This window comes from Bos indicus x Bos taurus, chromosome 3 (genome assembly GCF_003369695.1).
Source record: "Bos indicus x Bos taurus breed Angus x Brahman F1 hybrid chromosome 3, Bos_hybrid_MaternalHap_v2.0, whole genome shotgun sequence".
Classification (NCBI taxonomy): domain Eukaryota; kingdom Metazoa; phylum Chordata; class Mammalia; order Artiodactyla; family Bovidae; genus Bos; species Bos indicus x Bos taurus.
Genome location: NC_040078.1, coordinates 19878001 through 19891920, shown reverse-complemented (window position 1 = coordinate 19891920; position 13920 = coordinate 19878001). Strand labels below are relative to the sequence as shown.

The window sequence follows — 13920 nt, the reverse complement described above, 5'->3', positions numbered from 1 at the left end:
ACTTCAGAACAGCTGTTTTGTTTTCTTACTAGAATCATCTAGGGAGTGCATATTGTGAAGATTTGCTGTTTTATGTAACTGTGAAGCTTTAACAAGTTCCTCGAACCTTATTTCTACTCTAAACCCCCAGAAGAGTGGTTTCTTTTGCCCTACTTGTCACTTAGAATGTATTTTCAAACAACAAAAGGTAAATAATGAAGTTGAAAGGACCATGCTTTGAACTTACTTTGGATTTTTCAAGAAACCACAATTTTTTTTTTTTTTTCTATGGGATAAGCCTCTTAAATTCAAAACAGAGACACTTTGGAATATGATCTGTTTGAATAGAAGTCATTATATAGTTAAATATATATAAATAAATTCTAATGGCTTTTACCCCTGCTTCTGCTGGCTTTGACCTTTTCTACATGTGTTCCAATATTAGGGCAGTGACTAACTGTGAGTCTTTGGTGAAGGACTTTTATTCCAAACTGGGACTACAGTACCGGGACAGCAGCTCTGAAGATGAAGCTTCCCGGCCTACAGAAATAATTGAGATTCCTGATGAAGACGATGATGTCCTTAGTATTGATTCAGGTAAGAGATGAGGCTATGGACTGGAAAGTCTCTGGATTGAAACTGAAACATGGGAAGATGAGCAGATAGACGATAAGAGAGGAGAAACCGTTCTCACTAACTTCATATTCCTAACTATTGGACTTGTCTGTTACAGAAAAAAAAAAAAATAGAAGATTGTTAGTGTCATGGATCTTCCCTACCTGCTACTTCCTGATTGAATTATTCTCCTTTCCCCATTCTGTATAATCTGTATTCTAAATTTCCTTGCTTTTTTAATAGATGGCATTTAACATGTATGTGTGTGTGTATATATATATATCTCAAAGCAGATTATTTGGTTTTGTCTATAACAATTTTTAAGGTATAATTTACATACTATAAAATTCACCTACTTTAAGTGTACAAGTTGAGTTTTAGTGAATAATTTTATAGTACTGCAGTCTTCACCCCAATCCAGTTTTAGAACTCTTGCATCACCCCAGAAAGTGCCTTCATGCTTGTTTGTCATTAGTCTGTATTGTCACCCTCTGGCAACCACTGATCTGCTTGCTTTCTCTGTGAAGTTTTTGCCTGTTCTAGAAATTTACTATTAAGTAGGGTCACAGTATGTCATCTATCATGTCTGCCTTCTGTCATTTAACATAATGTGTTTGAGGTTCATCCTTGTTGCGTTTATCAGTAGTTTGTTCCTTTTTTGTTGAATAACTTTCCATTGTATGGATAGCCATATGTTTTTATCCATTCCTCAGTTGATAAACATTTGGGTTGTTTGCAGTTTGGGGTCATTATGAATAATGTTGCTATGAATATTTGTGTGGAAGTTTTAATGTCCATGTTTTGTTTCATGTCTCTTGGATATTCCACCCAAGAGTAGAATTGCTAGGTCTTAAGGTAAACGTATGAGTTTTGAAGAAACTGCTGTTGTGTTTTCCAAAGTGTATCATTTTACATTCCTGCTAGCAAAGTATGGGAGACATCCTTGTCAGTGATTGGTATTGTCATTCATTTAGCCATTCTAGTGGGTGCATGACAGTATCATTCTGCGCGGGATCTTGGGCCACAGCAGTGAAAGCCCAGAATCCTAACCATTAGACCACTGGGGGACTCCTTCACATTGTGATTGTAGTTTGTATGTTTCTAAAGACATTGAGCATCTTTTCACATACATTTGCCATTTATGTATGTATTTTAGGCAACTATCTGTTCAGATCATTTTGCCTTTTTGAAAAAATTGGTTGTCTTTTTACTGTTGGCTTTTCTAAGTCAATATATATGTCTCCTGACTTATTGTACTTTAGGTACTATTCATTTATTAGGTCTGTTTTATAAACATTTTCTCTCAGATGTGGCCTCTTCATTTTCTTAATGATGTCTTTTGAAGAATAAAAATTCTTAAAGTAAGGATTGAGGGTAGTTGGTTGGTTTGTTTCACTTAACAGCTATCTAGTTGTTCCACCACCACTTGTTGAAAAGAGTGTCCTTTCAGGATGCTTGTCGAAAGTCAGCTGGCCATATATTTGAGGGTCACATTTCCCTGGTGGCTACGATGGTAAAGCATCTGCCTACAATGCAGGAGACCTGGGTTCAATCCCTGGGTCGGGAAGATCTCCTGGAGAAGAAAATGGCAACCCACTCCAGTATTCTTGCTTGGAAAATCCCATGGACGGAGGAGCCTGTTAGGCTGCAGTCCATGGGGTCTCAAAGAGTCAGACATGACTGAGCGACTTCACTTCACTTGATCTAAATGTTTATTTTTTACCAGCACCACACTGTCTTAATTACTATAGCTTGACAGTAAGTATTAAAATCACTTTGTGAAAATCCTCCAAATTCATTTGTATTTCATATATAGTCCAAATAAATTTTCGCATCAGCTTATCAATTTCCTGGAAGTTTTTCATGGCTCCCTTAGAACTTTCTATATATTAGATCATGCTATGTGGAAATAGTCATTTTACTTCTTCCTTTCTAATCTAGAAGTCCTTTTTTCCCCCACCCTTGTTTTATTATGCTTGCTAGAACCTTCATTGTGATGTTGAAAAGAAGTTTGAAAGCAGACATCCTTTCCTTATTCCTGATTTTGGCAGGAAAACATTTTATTTACATATTAATATGGTGTAAGTTGTAGGTATCCTTTATCAGATTGATGGAAGTTGCTTCTGTTCCTAGTTTCCTGAGAGCTTTTATCATAACTGGATTCAATTTTAGATTTTGTTAGCTCCTTTTTCTGTATTGTCCTCAGATGATCATATGGCTTGTATCATTTATCCTATTAATAGAATGTATTACAATAATTATTTTTTGGATGTTAAACCAATCTTTTGTCCCTGGAATAAATCTCTCATCCTTGCCCCCCTCCCCACTTTGTCTTAGTGTATAATCCTTTTTATATGTTGTTGTATTGGATTTGCAAATGTTTAACAGTTTTTGCACATACATTTGAGGGCTGTTTGTAGTTTTGTAGTGATGTCTTTGGCTATAGCATCAAGGTAATACAGGCCTTACAAGATGAGTTGGGAGGTGTTCCTTCCTCTGAGTTGTGTGGGATGGTATTATTTCTTCCTTAAATGTTTGATAAATTCAGCAATGAAACCGTCTTGGCTTGGACTTTTCTTCGTGGAAAGCTTTTTTATAAATAAGCTTTTTAATTTGAAATCACTTTAGATTTGTGGAAAAGTTGCAGAGGTAATAGACAGTTCCTTCATACCTTTTACCAGTTTCTTCTCATGTTGCCATGCTAGATATTGGTCAAAACTGAGAAACAAACATTGATACTTTCTTTTTATCTAAACTCCAGACCTTATTCCATTTCTGGTTTTTCTGTTCCAAGATCCAATTCAGCATATCACATTGTAATTTATTGTGGGAAGGCTTTTAATTACTAATCCATTTTCTTTTCTTTTAATATACTTATTTGTATTTATTTATTTGGCTGCTCCAGATCTTAGTTGCAGCACATGGGATTTTTAGTTCCTGCATGTGGGATCTAGTTGTCTGACCAGGGATCAAACCTGGGCCCCCTACATTGGGAGCTCAGAGTCTTTACCACTGGACCACCAAGGAAGCCCTCCATTGTCTTTACCTGATATATTTATTTAAGTTTTCTATTCCTTCTCAAGTTGGTTTTGTTCATTTGTGTCTTTCTAGGAATTTGTTCACTTTATCAAAGTTGTCTAAATGATTGTCATATGTTATTCATCAGATCAGATCAGTCGCTCAGTCGTGTCCGACTCTTTGCGATCCCATGAATCGCAACACACCAGGCCTCCCTGTCCATCACCAACTCCCGGAGTTCACCGAGACTCACGTCCATCGAGTCAGTGATGCCATCCAGTCATCTCATCCTCTGTCGTCCCCTTCTCCTCTTGCCACCAATCTCTCCCAGCATCAGGATCTTTTCCAATGAGTCAACTCTTCACATGAGGTGGCCAAAGTACTGGAGTTTCAGCTTCAACATCAGTCCTTCCAATGAACACCCAGGACTGATCTCCTTTAGGATGGACCGGTTGGATCTCCTTGCAGTCCAAGGGACTCTCAAGAGTCTTCTCCAACACCACCATTCAAAAGCATCAATTCATCGGTGCTCAGCTTTCTTCACAGTCCAACTCTCACATCCATACATGACCACAGGAAAAACCATAGCCTTGACTAGATGGACCTTTGTTGGCAAAGTAATGTGTCTGCTTTTGAATATGCTATCTAGGTTGGTCATAACTTTCCTTCCAAGGAGTAAGCATCTTTTAATTTCATGGCTGCAGTCACCATCTGCAGTGATTTTGGAGCCCACAAAAATAAAGTCTGACACTGTTTCCACTGTTTCCCCATCTATTTCCCATGAAGTGATGGGACTGGATGCCATGGTCTTCGTTTTCTGGATGTTGAGCTTTAAGCCAACTTTTTCACTCTCCACTTTCACTTTCATCAAGAGGCTCTTTAGTTCCTCTTCACTTTCTGCCATAAGGGTGGTGTCATCTGCATACCTGAGGTTATTGATATTTCTCCTGGCAGTCTTGATTCCAGCTTGTGTTCCTTCCAGTCCAGCGTTTCTCATGATGTACTCTGCATATAAGTTAAATAAGCAGGGTGACAATATACAGCCTTGACGAACTCCTTTTCCTATTTGGAACCAGTCTGTTGTTCCATGTCCAGTTCTCACTGTTGCTTCCTGACCTGCATACAGATTTCTCAAGAGGCAGATCAGGTGGTCTGGTATTCCCATCTCTTTCAGAATTTTCCACAGTTTATTGTGATGCACACAGTCAAGGCTTTGGCATAGTCAATAAAGCAGAAATAGATGTTTTTCTGGAACTCTCTTGCTTTTTCCATGATCCAGCGGATGTTGGAAATTTGAACTCTGGTTCCTCTGCCTTCTCTAAAACCAGCTTGAACATCAGGAAGTTCATGGTTCACATATTGCTGAAGCCTGGCTTGGAGAATTTTGAGCATTACTTTACTAGCGTGTGAGATGAGTGCATTTGTGTGGTAGTTTGAGCATTCTTTGGCATTGCCTTTCTTTGGGATTGGAATGAAAACGGACCTTTTCCAGTCCTGTGGCCACTGCTCAGTTTTCCAAATTTGCTGGCATGTTGAGTGGAGCACTTTCACAGCATCATCTTTCAGGATTTGGAATAGCTCAACCAGAATTCCATCACCTCCACTAGCTTTGTTCGTAGTGATGCTTTCTAAGGCCCACTTGACTTCACATTCCAGGATGTCTGGCTCTAGGTCAATGATCACACCATCGTGATTATCTGGGTTGTGAAGATCTTTTTTCCCTTATGATCCCTTTTAATTTCTGTAGTTCTATAGTGATGTCCCTTTCATTCCTGATATGGTTTTTTGGATCTCATCCTTGTTTCTTGGTTAATCTAGCTACTGGTTTAATCAATTTTAGTTCTTTTATAAAGAACAAGTATTGGGAGTTCATTGATTTATTTTTGCTACTCTTTTTCTGTTAACCATTTCATTGATTTCTACTCTGGTCTTTATTATTTTCTTCCTTCCAGTTTTCTTGGGTTTGGTTTGCTTTTCTTTTTTTAGTTTCTTTCCTTTTTTTAATATTTATTTTGGCTGCACCAGGGTTTAGTTGCGGCACACAGGATGTTTGATCTTTGTTGTGGCATAGGAGTCTTAGTTGTGGCATGTGGGATCCCTCACAGGATCCCTAGTTCCCTCACCAGGGAGTGAACCCAGGCCCATTCATTGTGAGTTCAGAGTCTTAGCCACCGGACTAGGAGGGAAGTCCCTCCTTAAAGTTGAAGCTGAGACTATTGACTCGACCTTTCTTCCTTCCTGGTATAAACATTTAAAGCTATAAATTTCCCTCTAAGCATTGCTTTGCTGCATGCATCTCATAGGTTTTTTTATGTTGAGTTTTAATTTTCATGTACCTCATAAATTTTAATTTCCTGATTTTTTTTTTTTCTTTGACCTTGGGTTAATCAGGCATACTTGTGTCCTCTTTGCATGTGCGTATTTTAATAGTCACCCAAGAATGTATAGAGAATTTACCTAAAGCCTGAGTGTGGCTCTCTCATTTTCAGAATCTCCTTAAATCCCTGACTGGTTTGTTGTTCACTCTTAAGCAAGAGCTACAGCCTCAGACTAGCAGAGCTACTTGTTAGTGCTAGCCCTTTGATGGTAAAGGTACAGTTTTTGCCCACCATGCTGACAGTGGAACAGGGATGGGAGCTGCCCCAGGAAAGAGATCCGTAGACTCCCACTTTTGTTACCATAAGGTTAAGCAGTTTTTCGGAAATAAATACTTATCAATCTATTGTTTGCCTTTGGACAGTTTCCAGCATCCTGAAATTATTTTATTTTATTTTTTTGGCCATTTTGTCCAGTTTTGTATTTGTTTTCTGCATGGGGGGCTTGTCCAGTCTTGTCTCTTCAGTATCACCAAAAGTGCTATAATTTTGCCTATATTTGAGCTAGGTAAATGGAATCTTAGACACTGCATGGATTTTTCGATGACTTCATCAGTATCATGCTGACGTGCGGTGCTTCATACAGTTACTGCTGCAGTGTGGCACTCCATTATGTGAACATGCCAGTTTATCTGTCTCCTAACAATTGACATTTCATTTGTTTTTAGTTTTTTTGCAATTATAAATAATGCTGTAAATATTCTTATACTTGATCCTTGATGCACACATGCAAGAATCTTTTTAGGATATCGTAGGATACTGTAAGAGTGGATTTGCTGGTTCTTTGGATATGGAATTTTCAACCTTCAGTTCAGTTCAGTCAGACTCAACGGCCATTGAGTCAGTGATGCCATCCAGCCATCTCATCTTCTGTCGTCCCCTTCTCTTGCCACCAATCCCTCCCAGCATTAGAGTCTTTTCCAATGAGTCAACTCTTCGCATGAGGTGGCCAAAGTACTGGAGTTTCAGCTTTAGCATCATTCCTTCCAAAGAAATCCCAGGGCTGATCTCCTTCAGAATGGACTGGTTGGATCTCCTTGCAGTCCAAGGGACTCTCAAGAGTCTTCTCCAACACCACCATTCAAAAGCATCAATTCTTGGGTGCTCAGCCTTCTTCACAGTCCAACTCTCACATCCATACATGACCACAGGAAAAACCATAGCCTTGACTAGATGGACCTTTGTTGGCAAAGTAATGTGTCTGCTTTTGAATATGCTATCTAGGTTGGTCATAACTTTCCTTCCAAGGAGTAAGCATCTTTTAATTTCATGGCTGCAGTCACCATCTGCAGTGATTTTAGAGCCCACAAAAATAAAGTCTGACACTGTTTCCACTGTTTCCCCATCTATTTCCCATGAAGTGGTGGGACCGGATGCCATGATCTTCGTTTTCTGGATGTTGAGCTTTAAGCCAACTTTTTCACTCTCCACTTTCACTTTCATCAAGAGGCTTTTGAGTTCCTCTTCACTTTCTGCCATAAGGGTGGTGTCATCTGCGTATCTGAGGTTATTGATATTTCTCCCGGCAGTCTTGATTCCAGCTTGTGTTTCTTCCAGTCCAGCATTTCTCATGATGTACTCTGCATATAAGTTAAATAAACAGGGTGACAATATACAGCCTTGACGAACTCTTTTTCCTATTTAGAACCAGTCTGTTGTTCCATGTCCAGTTCTCACTGTTGCTTCCTGACCTGCATACAGATTTCTCAAGAGGCAGATCAGGTGGTCTGGTATTCCCATCTCTTTCAGAATTTTCCACAGTTTATTGTGATGCACACAGTCAAGGCTTTGGCATAGTCAATAAAGCAGAAATAGATGTTTTTCTGGAACTCTCTTGCTTTTTCCATGATCCAGCGGATGTTGGCAATTTGATCTCTGGTTCCTCTGCCTTTTCTAAAACCAGCTTGAACATCTGGAAGTTCACGGTTCACATATTGCTGAAGCCTGGCTTGGAGAATTTTGAGCATTACTTTACTAGCGTGTGAGATGAGTGCATTTGTGCGGTAGTTTGAGCATTCTTTGGCATTGCCTTTCTTTGGGATTGGAATGAAAACGGACCTTTTCCAGTCCTGTGGCCACTGCTGAGTTTTCCAAATTTGCTGGCATATTGAGTGCAGCACTTTCACAGCATATTCTTTCAAGATTTGGAATAGCTCAACTGGAATTCCATCACTCCCACTAACTTTGTTCGTAGTGATGCTTTCTAAGGCGCACTTGACTTCACATTCCAGGATGTCTGGCTCTAGGTGAGTGATCACACCATCATGATTATCTGGGTCATGAAGATCTTTTTTGTACAGTTCTTCTGTGTATTCTTGCAATCTCTTCTTAATATGTTCTGCTTCTGTTAGGTCCATACCATTTCTGTCCTTATCGAGCTCATCTTTGCATGAAATGTTCCTTTGGTATCTCTGATATTCTTGAAGAGATCCCTAGTCTTTCCCATTCTGTTGTTTTCCTCTATTTCTTTGCATTGATCGCTGAAGAAGGCTTTCTTATCTCTTCTTGCTGTTCTTTGGAACTCTGCATTAAGATGTTTATATCTTTCTTTTTCTCCTTTGCTTTTCGCTTCTCTTCTTTTCACAGCTATTTGTAAGGCCTCCCCAGACAGCCATTTTGCTTTTTTGCATTTCTTTTCCATGGGACTGGTCTTGATCCCTGTCTCCTGTGCAATGTCACGAACCTCATTCCATAGTTCATCAGGCACTCTATCTATCAGATCTAGGTCCTTAAATCTATTTCTCACTTCCACTGTATAATCATAAGGGATTTGATTGAGGTCATACCTGAATGGTCTAGTGGTTTTCCCTACTTTCTTCAATTTAAGTCTGAATTTGGCAATAAAGTGTTCATGATCTGAGCCACAGTCAGCTCCTGGTCTTGTTTTTGCTGACTGTATAGAGCTTCTTCATCTTTGGCTGCAAAGAATATAATCAATCTGATTTCAGTGTTGACCATCTGGTGATGTCCTTGTATAGAGTCTTCTCTTGTGTTGTTGGAAGAGGGTATTTGTTATGACCAGTGCATTTTCTTGGCAAAACATCAGTCTTTGCCCTGCTTCATTCCATATTCCAAGGCCAAATTTGCCTGTTACTCCAGGTGTTTCTTGACTTCCTACTTTTGCATTCCAGTCCCCTATAATGAAAAGGACATCTTTTTTGGGTGTTAGTTCTGAAAGGTCTTGTAGGTCTTCATAGAACCATTCAACTTCAGCTTCTTCAGTGTTACTGGTTGGGGCATAGACTTGAATTACTGTGATATTGAATGGTTTGCCTTGGAAACGAACAGAGATCATTCTGTCGTTTTTGAGATTGCATCCAAGTGCTGCATTTTGGATTCTTTTGTTGACCATAATGGCCACTCCATTTCTTCTGAGAGATTCCTGCCCGCAGTAGTAGATATAATGGTCATCTGAGTTAAATTCACCCATTCCAGTCCATTTGAGTTCGCTGATTCCTAGAATGTCGACATTCACTCTTGCCATCTCTTGTTTGACCACTTCCAATTTGCCTTGATTCATGGACCTGACATTCCAGGTTCCTATGCAGTATTGCTCTTTATAGCATCGGACCTTGCTTCTATCACCAGTCACATCCACAGCTGGGTATAGAGAGTTAATAATTTACATAGTATTTAAATCTCCCATACAAAGATAATGTATTTAGTCCTTAATATTTTTCATTAAGGTTGATTCATTTTCTCCACAGAAAGCTTGCACTAACTTTTTAAAAAAACTACATTTCTAAATAGTTTTGCTAGTATTTAGACATGAAGTTGACTTTTGCATATAGATTTTTTTATCTGACGATCTCACTAAATTTTTATTTCATTTTTGGTCATTTACATTGCTTTTCATTTATTTATTTTTGCCACTTTTCCCTCCAAGTTTTACTGAGATATAGTTGATAATATAGTATTTAAGGTATAAGACATAATGATTTGATATATATATTTATTGCAAAATGATTATCACCATTGCCTTCCATTTTTAAATGTTATAAATCTCTGAAACTTCACTGTATAATACAGTAGCCACCATTCACATGTGGCTATTTAAATTATGTGAAATGTGAGGATTCCTGGTGGTCTGGTGTTTAGGATGCTGAGTTTTCATTGTGGAAATCCTGGGTTCAGTCCCTGGTTGGGGAACTAAGATCCTGCAAACCACATGGCAGGGCCAAAAATTAAAAAATTACGTGAAATGTGAAGTCTAGTATTTTCCAGGATATATGAGTAACTCTTAAACTTAAGAGTAAAAAGACAAATAGCCCATTTAAAAATAGGCAAAATATTTGAATAGATACTTCTTCAACGAAGATGTGTAAATGACTAATAAGTATATGAAAAGATGTTTAACATCATTAGCTATTAAGAAAATGCAAGTCAAAACTACTTATTAGGATAGCTGTAAGAAAAAAGATAGTAATGTAAGTATTGGTAAGGATGTGGAGAAATTGGAACCCTCTAAAATTGCTGGTGAGAATGCAAAATGGTACAGCCACTTTGGACAAGTCTTTGAATTCACCAAAAGGTTAAACATTGAGTTACTTTATGGCCTGGCAGTTCTACTCCTAGCCATAATCCAAGAAAAATGACAATATATGCCCACATAAAAACTCATATAGGGACTTCCTGATGGTCCAGCAGTTAAGAATCCTCCTGCAAATGCAAGGTACATGGGCTTGATCCCTGGTCCAGGAACTAAAATCCCACATGCCTTAGGGCAACCAAGCCTGTGTGCTGCACCCTGCTGAGCCTACAGCTACTGAAGCCTAAGCACCCTAGAGCCAGTGTTCCACAACAAAAGAAGCCACCGCTCGGAGAAGCCCATACACCACCACAACTAGAGTAGTGCCCGCCCACTGCAGCTAGAGAAAGAGAAAGCATGTGCATCACAATTAAAACCCAGCACAGCCAGAAATAATTTTTTAATTATTTTTGAAAACTCATATACAAATGTGCCTATCAACATTATTCATAACAGCCAAAAAGTATAAATAACCCAAATGTCCATCAACTGATGAATGGATAAATAAAATATAATATAGTCATACAATGGAATATTAATCATAAAAATGAAGTGCTAATAATGCTGCAACATAGATAAATCTCATGTGACGTACCACATATGATTCCATTTATGTGAAGTATAGAAAAGGCAAAACCGTAGAGACAGATAGTAGATTAGTAGTTGCTGGAGGTTGCCAATATGGTGGAATGGGGAATGACTGTTAATAGAAACCCCATACTTAGTGGGATTTCTTTTCAGGGTGATGAAAATGTTCTAGAATTAGATAATGGTGATGGTTGTACAACCTTGTGAATACACTAAAAACCACTGAATTAAACATTTTAAAGGGATGAATTTGTTATGTAAGTTACATCTGATTTTTTAAATTTTTTAGTCAAATTTAAAGGCTTCCATCGGAGAAGGCAGTGGCACCCCACTCCAGTACTCAGTCAAACAACTGAGCAACTTTCACTTTTCACTTTCATGCATTGGAGAAGGAAATGGCAGCCCACTCCAGTGTTCTTGCCTGGAGAATCCCAGGGACGGGGGAGCCTGGTGGTCTGCTGTCTATGGGGTCGCACAGAGTCGGACACGACTGCAGCAACTTAGCAGCAGCAGCAGCAGCAGCAAAGGCTTCCTTGATAACTCAGTTGGTAAAGAATCTGCCTGCAATGCAAGAGACATGGTTTGAGTTCTAGATCGAGAAAATCCGCTGGAAAACGGATAGGCTACCCATTCCAGTATTCTTGGACTTCCCTTGTGGCTCAGCTGGTAAAGAATCCACCTGCAATGTGGGAGACCTGGGTTCAGTCCCTAGGTTGGGAAGATCCTCTGGAGAAGGGAAAGGCTACCCCTTCAGTATTCTGGCCTAGAGAATTCCATGTATTGTATAGTCCATGGGGTCACAAAGAGTCGGACACTACTGAGCAACTTTTACTTCACTTCAGTAAAATTTAAAACTCATTTCATGTGCTTAGTAGCCAAATTTTAATAGATTGGACAGTGCAGAAACAGAATATGTCTATCATAGCAGGAATTGAACCATGGTCTCCTGCATTACAGGCAGATTCTTTATCAACTGAGCTATCACGGAAGCCTTTAAATTTGACTAAAAAATTTTAAAAATCAGATGTAATTTACATAACAAATTTACCCCTTTAAAATGTATAACTCAGTGGTTTTTAGTGTATTCACAAGGTTGTACAACCATCACCATTATCTACTGGACAGCACTACTCAAGAAGAAACATTTTAGCTTAATTCACTGGCCACATTTCATTTTTCAAATCATTCAGATAACCCATAAAAAAATTATAGTTATAAAAATTCAAGTATTTGAACATCCCAGATCCCATAGACTGTCATCTGTACCAGTATTTTGTCCCCAGGTAAGAATTGTCATCTATTTGCTGTTTATCTTTCTGAATGCTTTTTGTACTTTTACATAGATATGTGTATCTATATCTGGTTCATAGTTGTTATCATTAGTGTTCCCATGATAGTTTGGTTCTTGATTTCTTGGAAATTCTTATGTATAAGTCTTTTACACTCAATTTTTCTTATCTAGGTGATGCTGGGAACAGAACTCCAAAAGACCAGAAGGTAACTTGAAATGAGTAGGAGAAGGATGAGAGAGAAGAATATGAAGATAGAAGAAACTTTTGGCCTAACCGTTAAGTCAGTTCAGTCATCAAGATATAACCAGTCACCCTGAAGTCAGCCTCACGGGTTGCAGTTCTCTAATAGATGTTATAAGAATGCAAAGGCTCCTTATAGATACATACACTGAGTGCTGTATGAATATAGAATTTGGCAGTGATAAGCTAGATTAATTAATCAAGGGAAGCTTCCTTAAGCTGATTTCTGAACCAGATTTGTAAGAAAGGTCAAGTTTTGCCTGATAGAGTAACTATAAGCTTCTAGAAGTAACTGTAAGCTTCTAAACATAACTCAGTCTTTTTCATTTTTTAAAAGACAAGTTGTTATTCTCAAGAAACGGTGCTACTATTTAAAAACTTGTCTCCCTTATCCCCTTCCTTACAGCTCCGTGAAGCTATGGCTGCCTTAAGAAAATCGGCTCAAGATGTCCAGAAGTTCATGGATGCTGTCAACAAGAAGAGTAATTCCCAGGATCTACACAAAGGTTAGAGTCAGGAGGCATCTTGGTATAGGTGCAGAGGTGAAGTCCTACAGAGATTTCATGGCTACTGACTGTGTTTTAACATTTCAATATCTTTCTCTACCTCTGTAGGATTCTTTTAATACCACAGATTCTCCTTGCTGTTTGCTTAAGTCTTTTTTTTTTTTTTGGCTGCATCACTCAGCTTGTAGGGTCTTAGTACCCTGACCAGGGATCGAACCCAGGCCCACAGCACTGAAAGTGCAGAGTCCTAACCACTGGACCACTGGGGACATCTCTTGGCTTAAGTCGTTTGTCTGCTGGCTTTCTACCATGTGATGCCTTTGTCCAAATACCTTTTTAGCTCCGTGCTAATGATACCTTCTTTCTTTCTTTCTTTCTTTTTTTGATACCTTCTTTCAGATGAAGGTTAAAGAAAACAGTAACTCAAACTCGAAAAAAGAGGTCTGAAGGAAGCTTTGTTTGTAGAATGCAGCTATTAAGAGATCCCTCCCAGGAAAATGATTTATAAAAGCTGTGCTGTGCTTAGTTGCTCAGTCATGTCAGACTCTGCCATCCCATGGACTGTGGCCCACCAGGTTCCTCTGTCCATGGGGATTCTTCAGGCAAGAATACTGGAGTGGGTTGCCATGCCCTCCTCCAGGGATCTTCCTAACCCAGTTATTAAACCCAGGTCTCCCACATTGCAGGTGGATTCTTTATGGTCTGAGCCACCATGCTGCTTGGCATTTAATGAGTAATAGTTAATGTTGTTAATAAGGAGTCAGAAATATTTGGTTACA

The 13920-nt window shown here is 38.9% G+C and overlaps 1 protein-coding gene across 4 annotated transcripts in view; it reads left to right on the top strand.

Moving 5' to 3' along the window:
- Positions 1-13920, top strand: part of SETDB1 (SET domain bifurcated histone lysine methyltransferase 1) — a 32435-nt gene that overhangs the window by 1827 nt on the left and 16688 nt on the right. For all 4 annotated transcript variants that reach the window (XM_027534260.1, XM_027534273.1, XM_027534268.1 and 1 more), the window contains exons 3-5: positions 425-576; positions 12566-12600; positions 13042-13141. In XM_027534260.1, the coding sequence (XP_027390061.1) occupies positions 425-576; positions 12566-12600; positions 13042-13141 (287 nt within the window). The remainder of the gene's footprint in view (positions 1-424; positions 577-12565; positions 12601-13041; positions 13142-13920) is intronic.